Source organism: Echinops telfairi, unplaced genomic scaffold, assembly GCF_000313985.2.
Source record: "Echinops telfairi isolate 266 unplaced genomic scaffold, ASM31398v2 ScPeMD7_11;HRSCAF=52, whole genome shotgun sequence".
NCBI lineage: Eukaryota > Metazoa > Chordata > Mammalia > Afrosoricida > Tenrecidae > Echinops > Echinops telfairi.
Window position 1 is genome coordinate 10,399,068 of NW_022103908.1, and position 14,525 is coordinate 10,413,592.

General features: G+C 41.6%; 1 protein-coding gene across 2 annotated transcripts in view; it reads right to left on the minus strand.

Annotated features, from left to right (window-relative positions):
* PIBF1 (progesterone immunomodulatory binding factor 1) overlaps nucleotides 1–14,525 on the minus strand; it is a 295,171-nt gene that overhangs the window by 130,218 nt on the left and 150,428 nt on the right. For both annotated transcript variants that reach the window (XM_045287163.1, XM_045287164.1), the window contains exon 13: nucleotides 11,173–11,263. In XM_045287163.1, the coding sequence (XP_045143098.1) occupies nucleotides 11,173–11,263 (91 nt within the window). The remainder of the gene's footprint in view (nucleotides 1–11,172; nucleotides 11,264–14,525) is intronic.

Below are 14,525 nucleotides of genomic sequence, written 5' to 3' on the forward strand. Positions count from 1 at the left end.
AAAATGATGATGGTAACAAATGTACAAATGTGCTTAACACAATGGATGGATATATAGACTGTGATAAGAGTTGTATGAGCCCCCAATAAAATGATTAAAACAATAGGCATTTTGTTCTAAAAAGAAAAGAAATGATGATGGCAATATAGGTACAAATGTGCTTGATACAACTGATGTATGGATTGTTATAAGAGCTATAAGAGCCCCCAATAAAATGATTTATTAAAAATAAGTAAATAAAAAAAAAAAACTTCTCTTTAAGTTCTACATCCTCCATTTCTGACCACACAGGGCCTTCATTGATCTCTATTCCCCTAATACAATCCAACACATAATAGAATATTAAATTATATATTTGCAGATATTTCTCTAAAAAACCTTTCATGTATTAATCTTTTCTCCCAGAACAGATGTAACTTACACCTGCCCCTATGGTGTTAACAACAGAGCTGAGCAGAGTGACAATAAATACTTCCTCGTTGGCTGTGTGAGGACCCCGGGCAGTATCGTGGTCTACACATTGGGCTGCAACTACAAGTTCCAAACCAGAGGTGGCTCCCCGGGCAAAAGACGAGGGAGGCTTCTTATTCCCATAAAGAAACCCACAGGGGGAAGTTCTGCCCTGTCCTTTGGGGTTGCCATCAACTCGATGGCAATGAGTTGGGTTGAGCTGGTTGTGTGACAGTGAACTCTGTTCAAATGAATATATTGCTAGATACTGTATTTCATGGTGGCAAAGTCTCAGAATTATAGGCCACCTCGTGAAGCATTGAGGTAAGAATTACAAAGTGCATTAATATGGGAAAAGGTAAATTAAATGTGGAGCCCTGGAGGCATAACGGTTACACACTGGGCTGCTACCTGAAGGCCGGTAGGTTGAAATCACCAGGTGCTCTCTGGGAGAATGATGGGCCTTTCTACTCCCCATCTCAACGATAACTCAGGAGTGATAGTCGGACAGTTGCCATCTAGTCTTCTGAGTACCTGTTTCTGCCAACACCGAGTGAATGGCCTCCTAGAACCAGGACCCAGCTGCAGCCAGTCTTGTAGCTGCCAGAAAAGGGGCCGACCCCAGCGGGGATGGCACCTGTGGTTCTGCGAACAAGAGGTTACACAGGAGCTGATGGCCCACCCTCATGATGTCTGGCGACAAAGTAATCTCTGCCTTCCCGGACTCAGACCTCCTTTTCAAGTGGGTGGGGGCATCCGTGCTGCAGCTGGCACCGTCTCTGAGGATCTGAGGTGTAAGCTCTCCCTGGAGTCCCCAGTGGCTCCCCTCACAATGTGCCCACAGTGAAGCTCCTCCCCCTGCTACCACCTATACAAGGACCCTCTGGGTAACGCCTGCCTGGACATCCTGGAGGATAAGTGGTCCGCCCTCTAAGAAAGAGGTCAGGAGCTGCTGGGAGAGCCCTGCATCGATAGCCCTTTGAACACACGCACTGCCCAACACTGGAAAACCCCACAGCCTCGACCAACTGCCTGCAGGAAGGACTCAAAGCAAGACTCGCTCTGTCCTGAAGTTGTCTTCTCTTCCGTAGATGTCTGTCCTTTTCTCCTTGATTTCTGTGTAGAACTCTGTATCTTAAGCTGTGGTATCATTTTTGTTTTTCCTCAGAAGCAATGATTCTGGAACTTTATTAATAGAGTCCTTCTTTACTGAAAAAAATTCATTTTATCAGGGAGTCTTATAGTCTTATAACATTCCATACATCAATTGTATCAAGCACCTTTGTATATATGTTGCCATCATAATTTTCTAGGCATTTACTTTCTATTTCAGCCCTTGGTATCAGCTCCTCTTTCCCTCCCTCCCTCCCTCTCCAACCCTGGTGACCCCTTGATAAGTTAGAAATCATTACTGTTTTCTCATCTGTTTTGTTTGCTTTTTAAATTCGCAGTCTTCTGATGACTATATTAAATAAATAAAATGTTGGGGTAAAAAACAAAACAAAACAAAGTTATAGTCTTGGAAACTAACGGGCCGTTCTACCCTGTTTTATAGGGTCATTGTGAATCCGCATCGATTTGATGGCGGTGAGTTTTCCTTTTTTAATTAAATGTGGCAAATTGCTCTGGTGAGGGATCAGGTGTTAAAGGCGAACTCTGCATAGCAAGCTGGCATATGGCAGTAGGAGCAAAAGGAGGAAGAATGGTTTCATTGAAAAGTCCAAGTCATACAAATGGAGAATTGCTTAATTACAGTTGAGTTTATGTCTCTTTAACCACAACGCACAGAGAATGAAAACAAGTCTTTTCCAAGTTCTTTAGAAAGAATAACTATGGTTACAGTCAGGGAAAATGACTCTTGCTAAAGGTTATTTTTTTTATAGAATGCATTGAAGGTCTCATGAAAGCAATGCTTTTATAAGAAATCTGCTATGACGCTAGAGTAAGTACAACATACAATACTTCTTTGTAACTATATTAATCACTGTGTGATTCTTATCTGCACCAAGATTAAGTTTAATGGGAACTAAAAACTAATACAAGAGCATAGGTTTTAATCTAACTATGAATCCAAAGTTGCATCTGCTCCTTGATAAAACGATTTCCCAAAGGTAATCTCTTGGCTCTCCGTGCTCCTGACTGTAAGTAAGCATGCTTTCTCGTGGATCTGTCAATGCCAGTCAGTGGCTCATGATTTTATACAATTTCCTAACAGTCAATCCGGCCACGGTGGACATGCCCTAGTACTATTTACAGCCGACTGGTCTCCCAAAAAGATGGGGGATGGAAGCTCGAGGCTGAGTCGTTTCAATGTGATGTAGCTCTCCTCTGTCCAAATTCCGAAGAGAAACACCCCTCAAAATCAAACGAAGTACATTTATTTGAGGTACACTAATGAGTAGCTTGGTTCGAGTCAACACTGGACTTGTTGCTCTTTCTCATGTTTAGCAGGGAGCAGCCATGTTTCTCTTATCATGGTGCGAAGTCTGGTTTAACCAAAGGGCAGAGGTGCCAGAATGGTAGAGCCTCAGGTAACTTCAGGCTGGGTACTGTAAGGTCTGCTCAGCTGGAAAACTACCAAGGACAGAAATCATGGTCTCATGATGATTATCTGAAGTTACCTGGACCTTCCCTAGGGCAGTGGTCCTTACCCTTCCTAATGCAGCGACCCTTTCATACAGTTCCTCATGTGGTGGTGACCCCCTCAACCATAAGATCATTTTCGTTGCTACTTCATCACTGTCATTTTGCTACTGCTATGAATCAGGTGACCCCGGTGAAAGGGGTGTTCAACCCCCAAAGGGGTCGTGACCCACAGGTTGAGAACCGCTGCCCTAGGGTGTTCTATAGATTTAAACCGTCACATTGGCCATGAATGACCTAATTGTAATTTTAAAAAGACTCTTCCTAAAACCAACCCAAATGAAGTAAAGCAAAAAATTTTCTATACGTGGATAAAAATGGAAACTCATATTTGAGGAAGGGCTTCAAAAAGTTCATGGATAAAATTTTATCATCTCCTCATAAGCAACAAAGCTCACATGGAAGAAGCACACCAGACTGTGTGACCACGAGGTATTGAAGGGATCAGGTATCAGGCATCAAAGACCAAAAAATCATATCAGTGGGTGCCCACCTTCCTGATATGATTGCTGAAGACAAATGTGTGCATAAGCAAACATGGTGAAGAAAGCTGATGGTACCCGGCTATCAAAAGACATAGTATCTGGGGTCTTAAAGGCTTGAAGGAAAACAAGCGGCCATCTAGCTCAGAAGCAACAAAGCCCACATGGAAGAAGCACACCAGCCTGTGTGACCACGAGGTGTCGAAGGGATCAGGTATCAGGCATCAAAGAACAAAATATCATATCATTGTAAATGAGGGGGAGTGCAGCTTGGGGACCCAAAGCCCATGGGAAATGGTAATGGAAAATCTCTTACTGAAGGGCTGTGGGGAGGAGACAAGTCAGTCAGGGTGCAGTGTATGGACAACAGAAAAGTGGGTGAAGGGAGGGAGATGTTGGACAGTGTAAGACATGACAAAATAATAATAATTTATAAATTATAAAAGATTCATGAGGGAGGGGGGAGTGAGGAGGGAGGGGAAAAAATGAGGAGCTGATACCAAGGGCTTAAGTGGAGAGCAAATGTTTTGAGAATGACGAGGGCAACAAATATACAAATGTGCTTGACACAATGATGTATGTATGGATTGTGATAAGAGGTGTATGAGCCCCCAATAAAATTATTAAGACTTTTTAAAAAATCATCTTTCAGTTCCAGTTTCCGTCGAACTTTTGGATGCTCCCTTGGCGAAGATAAAGGAAAGAGAAACACATTTTCATTTTGTGCCAACCTGCACTCCTGTCCTCTGCTCGAGTTCTCCTTTTATTAGGAAGCCAAGCCTTCTGTGAAAGTTTCGAGCTGAAGCGCTCTTTAACCGTAGACAGAAACTCAAACAAAAGGCCTACGGAGGATGCAGTAAACCCTGCAGCCTGAAAAGCTTAAAAACCTTCATGCAAGTTCCGCGTGCACAGCTGCCAAAGCAAACAGAGAGGCACACAGGAAGACCACGCGGTGCTGGGTGTCACCCATTCGGCGCTGCAGAGTCAAGGGCATAGCCCAAACAGGCGACCAGAAAATCCCGTTTGCTATTTCCACAACAGTCATGACTGAAACAAAACATGACTTCACATCTACAAGCTCAGTCAAGTTAGGAAGAGCCTATTTTATTTAATCTACTGTAATTGTATAAGCCCTTTTAATTTTCCTTCCCTGTGCCCCAGAAAGAGTTTCACACAATGTTTAGTTATTGTTCACATGTCCACGGAAATTTCAAAATGTGAATTACCTTATTTTAGAACAATGATATGTTTAAGAGGTATTTCTTAGCATTATTTTTCAAATTAGGAAAAGTCATTATGCATTTCGCCCTTGTAGAAACTGGCCTTCTAGAACATGCCTTAAGTAACCGATTGATAGCAAAGAGAGTGAATCTCACAACTGGTTCCATGTCCAGGGGGTGGCTCGACCAATTACTTCTGGAAGTCTTATTAAATTATTAAAACAAAATTTGTTTAAACTACAGCTCAGAGTTTGCCTAGTGACAGTTTTGGAATCCCAGCTTTTCTTCTAAGATCAACTATGCAGTGTACTTGAAGAACATGCTGGCAGAAGACAGCCCAAAGCCCATGATGCGGACTTGCCTCCTGCTCTTGGCCCCTCACAGGACACAGCAGAACTACCCCACAGGGTTCCAACTCTGCAGACCTTCAGAGAAGCAGATAACCACATCCTTCTCCCACCAAGTGGCTGGTGGATTCGAACTGATGACCTTATGGTTAGCAACCAGGCGCTTTAACCACTGTGCCCAGGGTTCTTTAACAGAGAGAGTAAACTAACATTTATTGAACCTATTCTCTGGCAGGCACTGTGCCGTAAAGTTTATGCTCATTTTCTCATTTTTACTTGCTAATGTTTCCTGATGATAATTCTTCAGTAGCTATCTAAGGTATTCACATCAATACTACACTCAGAAGTCTTAAAAAATTCAGGCTTTTGATAACCACTAAAAATGATCTTCTTGAAGGATAGTCATAAATGTAAGAAAATATCCAGGATACAATTCAAAGGCAAGAAAGTACACCACTAAATTCTACATAACCATATCTTTTTTTTAAATTGGGGGCTCATACAAGTCTTATCACAATCCATACATCCATCCATTGCATCAAGCACATTTGCACATTTGTTGCCATCGTTTTTGAAACATTTTCTTTCTATCTGAGCCTTTGGTATCAGCTCCTCATTTTTTCCCCTTGATCCCTCATGAACCCTTGATAATTTATAAATTATTATTATTTTGTCATGTCTTACACTGTCCGACGTCTCTCTCCCTTCACCCACTTTTCTATTGTCCATCCCCCTGGCAGAGGATTATAGGTAGATCATTGTGATCGGTTCCCCTTAACTCCCCCACCTTCCTCTTACTCTTCTGGTATGACTGCTCTCAATATCTGTCCTGGATTTCCTGTGTTTCCAGCTCTTATCTGTACCCGTGTACATGCTCTGGTGTAGTATTAAATAAAATATAAGTGACGCTGAGGGAGGGTGAGGGAACCAGTCCCCACCCGCTGCTTGAACTCACTGGTTCAGTAATACTACTTCTGGGTTCAGTAATGCACAATTGTACGGTTGAGATATATAAGTATTATATTAAAGTCATCGAGAGCATGAGAGATAATACAATAATACAGTCGGGCATGATACATAGCAACATTGCTCACTTCAGCCCAGCTTGGTGGTCCACGTGGAGAGAGGGGGAAGGGAAGGAGGGTAAGGGAAACAGGGGAGAGGGGAGTAACCAGGGAGTGAGGAGCAAGGAACTCAGAGTCAGAGAGGTCCGAGAAGTCTTTTCCTATATTGCTGACTCATGTCTATATACCTTTTGGGGGCATGCCAGCCCACTAATTACAGGTAGAGACATACGTCACAGGGAGGGGTTGCACTATAGGCTACACAGCAATGAGAGGGTGGTCTAGGGGGTAGTCTCTGGGTCTCCATAGGAACCCTTATCAGTAAGGTGTAAGGAACCAAGCTAATGGTCCCAAGCTTCAGAGAGTAGTAGGCCATTGTCCCCAGCAGCAGGGAGCAGGCACAACCCTGCTGTGGGATGAGACAGCAGTCTGGCAACTGATTCCCTCAGGGGAGGGAATGCCTGCGCATCTGACCTCCTCCCACACTCTGGTTTAGCCAGATTTGTAAGGTAGAATTGGGGTCATGATAGTAAGGGGGAGGAAGCATTAAAGAACTAGAGGAAAGTTGTCTGTTTCATCGGTGCTATACTCCACCCTGACTGGCTCATCTCCTCCCTGCGACCCTTCTGTACAGGGATGCCCAGTTGCCTACAGATGAGCTTTGGGTCTCCACTCTGCATTCCCCCTCATTCACAATGATATGATTTTTTGTTCTGGGTCTTTGATGCTTGATACCTGATCCTATCGACACTTCATGATAACAGAGGCTGGTCTGCTTCTTCTATGTGGGCTTTGTTGCTTCTCAGCTAGATGGTTGCTTGTTTACCTTCAAGCCTTTAAGACCCCAGATGCTATATCTTTTGATAGCAGGGCACCATCAGCTTTCTTCGCTACATTTGCTTATGCACCCACTTTGTCTTCAGCAATTCTTCACCACAGCGATTCTTCAGCAATTCTTGCTTTATTTTCAGCTTTCTTCACCACATTTGCTTATGCCCCCGCTTTGTCTTCAGTGATTGTGTCGGGAAGGTGAGCACCATGGAATGACAGGTACATAACAATACCTTAACCAGACTAAAGAAATATTTATATCTGAGAAAATTTTTGAATGTTCACCTTTGGGTGATAGGGTTATCAGTAGTTTTTCATAATTTTCAAGAATGAACATATAGTATTTTTGTAAACAGAAATGCTCATCCAATGAAAAGTGATCCTAACATTTTTTTCTCTGTCTGTGAACGACACGGGCTTTAATGTATAGACTGTATTTTGTTATGTATAGACTATATTTACAGTCTGGAACCCTGGTGGTGTACAGGTTATACCCTGTAATGTTAGCTGTCAGGAGTTTTAACCCACTAGCCACTCTGTAGGAGAAAGTCACACTTTTCTGCTTTGGTAAAGATTTATTGCCCCAAAAATCCTAAAGAGCAGCTCCAAGTGGTTCTATAGGGTTGCTAGGTATTGGAATTGATCACTTTATTTAAAAAAGTTATACAGTTAATAGGAGATATGTTCCTTTGAAATTACAATATATTTTGTATAAGCATCAGCTTATATATAATAGAAATATTATACAAATATTTCATTTGCTACTCAGAGGTATCTTAGAAGTCACTTTAAATATAGATTCTTTGAAAGGCAATATTGTCTTCTTGTGAAATTAAACACAAAGCGGGCATAAAACCATTCACATTTTTTACAAATGTCCATTAAAAAATGGATTCATGAAGGTTCAAGGGTGGGGAGGGAGGGGCCAAAAAGAGGAGCTGATACCAAGGGTTCAAGTAAAAAGAAAATGTCTTGTAAATGTTGACGGCTACATATGTCCGAGTATATTTAATACAATTGAATGATGGATTGTTATAAAAGTTTTAATAAACTCCAATGAAATAATTTTTTTAAAATGACAAATGTGAACTCTGCAAACTTCAGAAAGACATCAGGTTCTGAAGTGGGAATTTCACTTTCGTGCATGCAGTAGGCACTCAATAAAAGTCACTGAATGAATGGATGGAGTGTATCAATGAGATAAGACATCCTCATTAGATACCTACACTTCCCCTCACTCGGTTTAGATGACCCGAGATGCACCTCCTCAAAATAGCCCTCTGGGTCACCACGAGAAGAATGCCTGCACCAGCTGGCAAGTGATATTAATAGCATGCCCATTAGGCACTTGTTCAAGTCACAGAGATAGCCTTCTGAGAGAATCTTTAGAAATATTTGGACAGTCAGGTTATTCAGAATATGAATCAGTTGTGGTTCCCTAAATCTTTACTCTGAATATTAAGAAACTAACTTCTGTTTTTGGAAATTCAAAAGAAAAATAAAGTCATAACAATAATTGCTTTAAAAACAAAAACTATAATTGCTTTAGTTTTAGCAGAACTCAGTATTTGGAGTGAAAGAAAGCAGCTTACAAAGGAAAAATCTTTTCCCCTCTCTTGAGACAGAGCTTCTTTTGGAGAAGATCCTCAGACGCTAAAAGAAAGAAGGAAATGAATGTCTTCCTTCAATCCTCATCCTTTTAGTACCTCAACTATCATACCCATAAGACAATGCCACCAATCTTCTCTAGGTTGGGTCTTACAGAAGCAGAACAAAACCAAAACTGAGCCAGGCTGACTCAAAATTACAAACTATCTTTTAGGCCATTCCTTGTGACCTTTGGAGGGAATGCAAAACAAAACAAAAACTGACCCCTAGTGACCTATAGGGAAAGGTAGCTATGGACCTGTGGGCTTCTGAAACTCACCAATCACAGGGGTGGAAAGCGCCATCGTTCTCCTGTGAGACGGCTGGTGCTTGTGGATTGTGGAGCTGCGGATCAATGCATGAACCCTCCCACCAGGGACTGCAGGGATGCCTGGAAACCATACGGGTCTAACACTGAGTTTTAAAGTCATGCCGACATCCTTCAGGAATGCATGCTCTTTCAAAGAGGAGAATTAATCATTCCAGCTAGAAATTGATATTTTTTTTAGTCATCCATTTTTGATCTCTGTTGGGCAGATAATTAATCAGCAAAAGATAAGAGCTCTAGGCGTCCTTTTGCTTCATCCCCTAAGATGCCCCAGATGTTTGACATCACTTTAAGAAGGCATAAAAGACATGCTAGTCCCTTGAGTGCAGGTCTCCTGAAGGAAAGCCCTGTGCACTGCTGTGCACTGAAGAGCTTGACCCGACCACTCCGGGCAACTGTGTACTCTGCCTGATAACTGTGGAGACTTGGAAAGACCGAACCCAGCTAGCTGTAGGAGAGAGGGTTATTTGCCTTGGAAAGAATGAAATCTTTTAAATCAAAATACTCTTGTATTTAGTCTAAAAATTGGTAAGAAGCATTAAGCAAAAGTGTGTCTATGGGCTGAAAATAAAAAAGACATTTTATTCTCGAAGTTAGCACCATCAAAGTTTTTTTTACCAAAGTATCAGAGTTCGTATGGTTCTTTTCAAAAATTTATTTTTACTTAGTATATAATGTCTTTATAAATATGAATCTATTCATATGAAAATAAAAAGATAAACAGACAGCTTTGAATTTTCAAACACTCAGATGAAAAACATTGTACCAATAGCTGAACCGCGTTCAAAATTACCAGCAGCTCCTTGGGGAAGAGACTGGGCTTTCTCCTCTTGTAAACAGTTAAAGTCTCGGAACCCACCTGGGTCACTGAGTCAGCACTGACTGGAGGGCAGTGAAATCCTGCACTGTACAGGAGCCCTGCTGGTGCAGTGGTTAAGTGCGTGGTTACTACAACCAAAGGGCAGTGATTAGAGCCCACCAGTCACTCAGGGAGAACGATAGGCCAGTCTGCTTTCATGAAGATTGATTGCCCTGGAAACGCACTGGGGCAGTTCAGCTCTGTCCTGTAGGGTAACCTTGAGGTGGAATGAGCTAGAAGGCAGTGGGTTCGGTTTTCTGGATTCTGTACTGTGGTAGGTAGACAATGGTGAATAAACAATAACATGCAAGTGTGGACCTTGAGGAACTTTCCATCTACTTGTGGAAATTACAGGGGAAACTATTACAAATGAGATAAGTACTCCATTGTGGGGTATGCAGAAAACAGATGTTTACAGATAAAGAGAGATATATGCACTTTCTTACTAGGAACAGAGGCCAATGAGACTAGAGAGGTGGGGCCTCTTTAGGAGGTGTTTAGAAGTCTGGCAGAAACATTTAAACTGGGTATGGAAGCTAATAGAGAAGTGAGAATTTGTGCAAAAAGCATACAGTTAAAGATCAACATAGCAACTATAGGTAGGGGAAACGGGGATAAGAAAAAGAATCGCTTAAACCAACTAGAAAACTAATAATTCAGGTACAATTTTCTGCTGGTGTGCTTCACTTATAGTATCTCACGAGGTACTAGTGGAACATTAAAAAATTTTCTTGGTCTTTACAAAGCTTTGTATACTCTCGATCACAGTACATGAGAGGCTTCAAAAAGTTTGCTGAAAAACTCCATTATCTTTCTTTTTTTTTTTAAATCATTTTATTAGGGGCTCATACAACTCCATTATCTTTCAATTGCATTTTGTCTATGAACTTCCTGAAGTCCTCTAGTACAATAAGCTCTCTCCCTCTGAAGTATATGTCAAGGAATGTAGGCAAGTGGGTTAGGGGGAACAAAAAAAAAGCAAGAAAAAGTATTAATTTTAAGTTGAAAATTGTTGATCGATAAAATTATAACTCATTTGAAACTACTACAAAATTAAAATGGCTTCACTTAGCATTGAATCTAATTCTAGGAACATTTTAATGTACACCTCTGCTCTACTGATCATTAAGCTCACTTAAAAACATGAAATACATGACTGTTTCTGTTTTATTTTGCAACTGATTTAACAGTTATGCATACCAAGAACAACGACTGTCACTCAACTAGACACTGACAAAAAGCACAAGGTAATTAGGCTCAGTTTCAGATGAGAGGTGCAACAAGTACAGACTGATTTTTACCTTTGCTTCAGTCGTCTTTTGGCTGTTGTGGGAACATTAGCACCATAGCCATAGGAATAAAGAATCCTTTCAGCTTCATCTTCATTTTCAACTGGAAAATATTAAAGTATAAAATGTAAATCTTTTTTTCCTCTCTCTTAAAAAGTACAGCAGAAGTGACAATAAAAAGTCATAATAGCGAATTAGGGCACATAAGCGCAAGAAATAGTACTAATGTGTAATCTCAAATGGCCCATTTGTAAGTAGAAACTTATTTCTTGCCTGGGGTTTTTCCATTTATACCTACTTCTCACTTATTGAGGTCAGATTCCAAAGACCAGGTTGCTATGGAAAAATTGGTGTTGTGAAAAAATGATGGCCACGTCAGATAAGAAATGGAGGATGACCATACCATTATAAGATGCCAAATGACATCATTATATGCTGGCCACATTACATCATTACGTAACTGCCAAGTCACGGAGAATCAAGAAGCAGGCAAGTTGATGATAAAAACTTTAATCATCACAGCCGGTGTTACTCTTGCCTGGTTGCTTAGCATCTGTTACTGTTATTAATGAATAAAAGAGTAGGAGAATAATTTTTTACTATTATGTTAAGTGCAAAATATGACAAGTGAGTTGGTGAGGAATACTGTAGGTGTATTTTTTTAATCGTTTTATTAGGGGCTCATACAACTCTTATCACAATCCATACATACATCAATTGTATAAAGCACATCTGTACATTCATCATTCTCAAAACATTTGCTCTCCACCTAAGGAGCAGGTGTATTTTTAAAAGGTGTAAGGGCATGCATCCTAAGGCACAGTGAGTTTTCCTGTCCGTGCGTTACTTTTGTTGTTGGGTGTCATTGGGCTGACTCTACCTCATATTGACCCTGTGTACAACAGAGGAAACCTGTACCCCATCCACACAGCTGCTACGATTGAGTCAACTGTAATCACTGTGTCAATCCACCTCCTCTTTTTGACTGACCTCCTCTCTTTTCAACCATGACGGCCTACTCTAGGGACATCCAGCTGCACTTGTGTTTCAATACTCGGTGCCCACTGGTCTTTCATAGTCACTGTCCAGCTTTCACATGAATAAGAAGTGGGTGGAAATACCATGGCTTGGGTCAGGCACACCTTAGTCATTACAGTGACAGCATTGCCCTTTAACATTTTAAAGAGGTTTTTTTCTGGGAGGTGAGGGTGGTGGGGAAAGGGGGTGGTAAGCAGGCTGAGCCATGGACAAGGGAACAACTGCGGTGTTGGAGTCAATAACAAGGAGGAGATAGGGATCCGAGGTGGGGGTGGGGGGTGGGGTTTGTCAGAGCAACAGCAAACTAGCTAAGAGGAGGTACCAACAGGCAGAAATAAGGGGAAAGTGGCAGTGGGGCAGGGGGAAGATAAAAAGAAACAGAGGAAGGACCAAGGAAGTAAAGCAATGGATAGAGGTAAAAACATAGTGGTGTACATATATAAAGACATTAATCCACAAAAGTAGAGGTATTGGCCCATGTACATATGTTTATATGGCAATACACTGAGGTAGAGGATGGACTTTGGGTCCCTGTTCATACCTCCCTCAATACAAGAACACTTTCTTCTAGCCAATCAGCAGTCTGAGATGTTCACCTTCCCAACACAATCGCTGAAGACAAAACAGGTGCATAAGCAAATGTGGTGAAGAGGGTGGATGGTGCCCGGCTATTAAAAGATATAGCGTCTGGGGTCTTAAGGGCTTGTAGTTACACAAGCCGCCATTCAGCAGTGAAACAAGTCCACATGGAAGAAGCACACTGCTGGTGCGATCATGAAGAGTCATAGGGACCAGGTAGTAGGCATCAGCAGACACATAACAAACAAAAACATATTGTTGAGAACGAGGTGGGGGTGGCTGGAGTGGAGATCCAAAGCCCATCTGTAGACAGTGGAACAATCTCCCCACAGAGGGCCCACAGGGAGGAGATGAGTCAACAGGGTGCAGTAAAGCATCGATGAAACACACTATATTCCTCTGGCTCCTTGAGGCTTCCTCACCCCCCACTACCATGACTCCAGTGCTGCTTCCCAGTTCAGACGAGACCAGAACATGTACACAGGTATAGAAAGGGATGGGAGCTCATGACACACAGAATCCAGGAGAGGGAATGGTGAAGCTGGAATGGTAGGGGGAAGACGGGGAGAGGAAGGGAGGAAGGGGAACCGATCGCAACGAATGACACACCATACACCCCTTTACAGGGGGAAGAACAGAAAACATGGGGGAGGGAGACAGCAGCTGGTGTGAGAGATGAAAATAATAACAATGTACAATCTATTGGGGGGGGGGCTATGGGGGTTGGGGAGGAGCGGGGAGAAAAAAAAGAGCTGGTACCAAGTGCTCAGTAGAAAATAAATGTCTAGAAGAGAATGAAGGCAACATATGTACAAACATGCCTGATTCAATTGATGCATGGATTGTGATAAGAATTGTATGAGCCCCCAATAAAATGATTAAAACAATACGTTTTAAAAAAAGGTTAAAAAAATCATTTTATCGGAGAATCTTACAGCTCTTATCACAATCCATACATCTATTCATTGTGTCAAGCACATTTGTACATATGTTGCCATCATCATTCTCAAAACATTGTCTTTCTAGTTGAGCCTTGCTATCAGCTCCTCATTTTTCCTCCATCCCCAACCACCACTCTAAAGAGGTTTTTCTACAGCAGGTTTGCCTAATGCAGTATATCCTGTGATTTCTTTCTTGCTGTTTTTATGAACAATGAATGTGGATTCCGGTAAAATTAAATCACCCGTAACTTCAATCTTTCCGCTGTTTATCATTATGTTACCTATTGGTCCAGTGGTGACGATTTTTGTTTTCTTTGTATTGACTTGTAATCCCTACTGAAGGCTTCAGCCTTTCATCTTCATCAACAAGTGCTTAAAATCCTCTGATTTCACCAAGCTAGGCCATCTACATACTGCAGATTGTTAGTCTTCCTCTAATTCTGATGCTACCTTCTTCTGAATACAGTTCAGTTTCTTGGATTGTTTGCTCAGCATACAGATTGAGTGAGTGTGGTGGAAGGAGACAACCCTGATGAGAACCTTTCATTTTGAAAATGATGCAGTAGCCCCTTGCTCTGCTTGAATGACTGCCTCTTGGCCTACATACAGGTTTCCTGTGAGTACAATGAAGTGTTCTGAATCCCTATACCTTACAATCCTGACCATAGTGTGTTATGATCTACACAGTAGTATGCTTTTGCATAAACAGTAAAATAAAGTACGTAAACCAATTTTCTGGTACTCTTTGCTATCAGCCAGGGTTCATCTGAAATCAGTAATGACATCCTTTGTTTCTTTTTTGTTTCT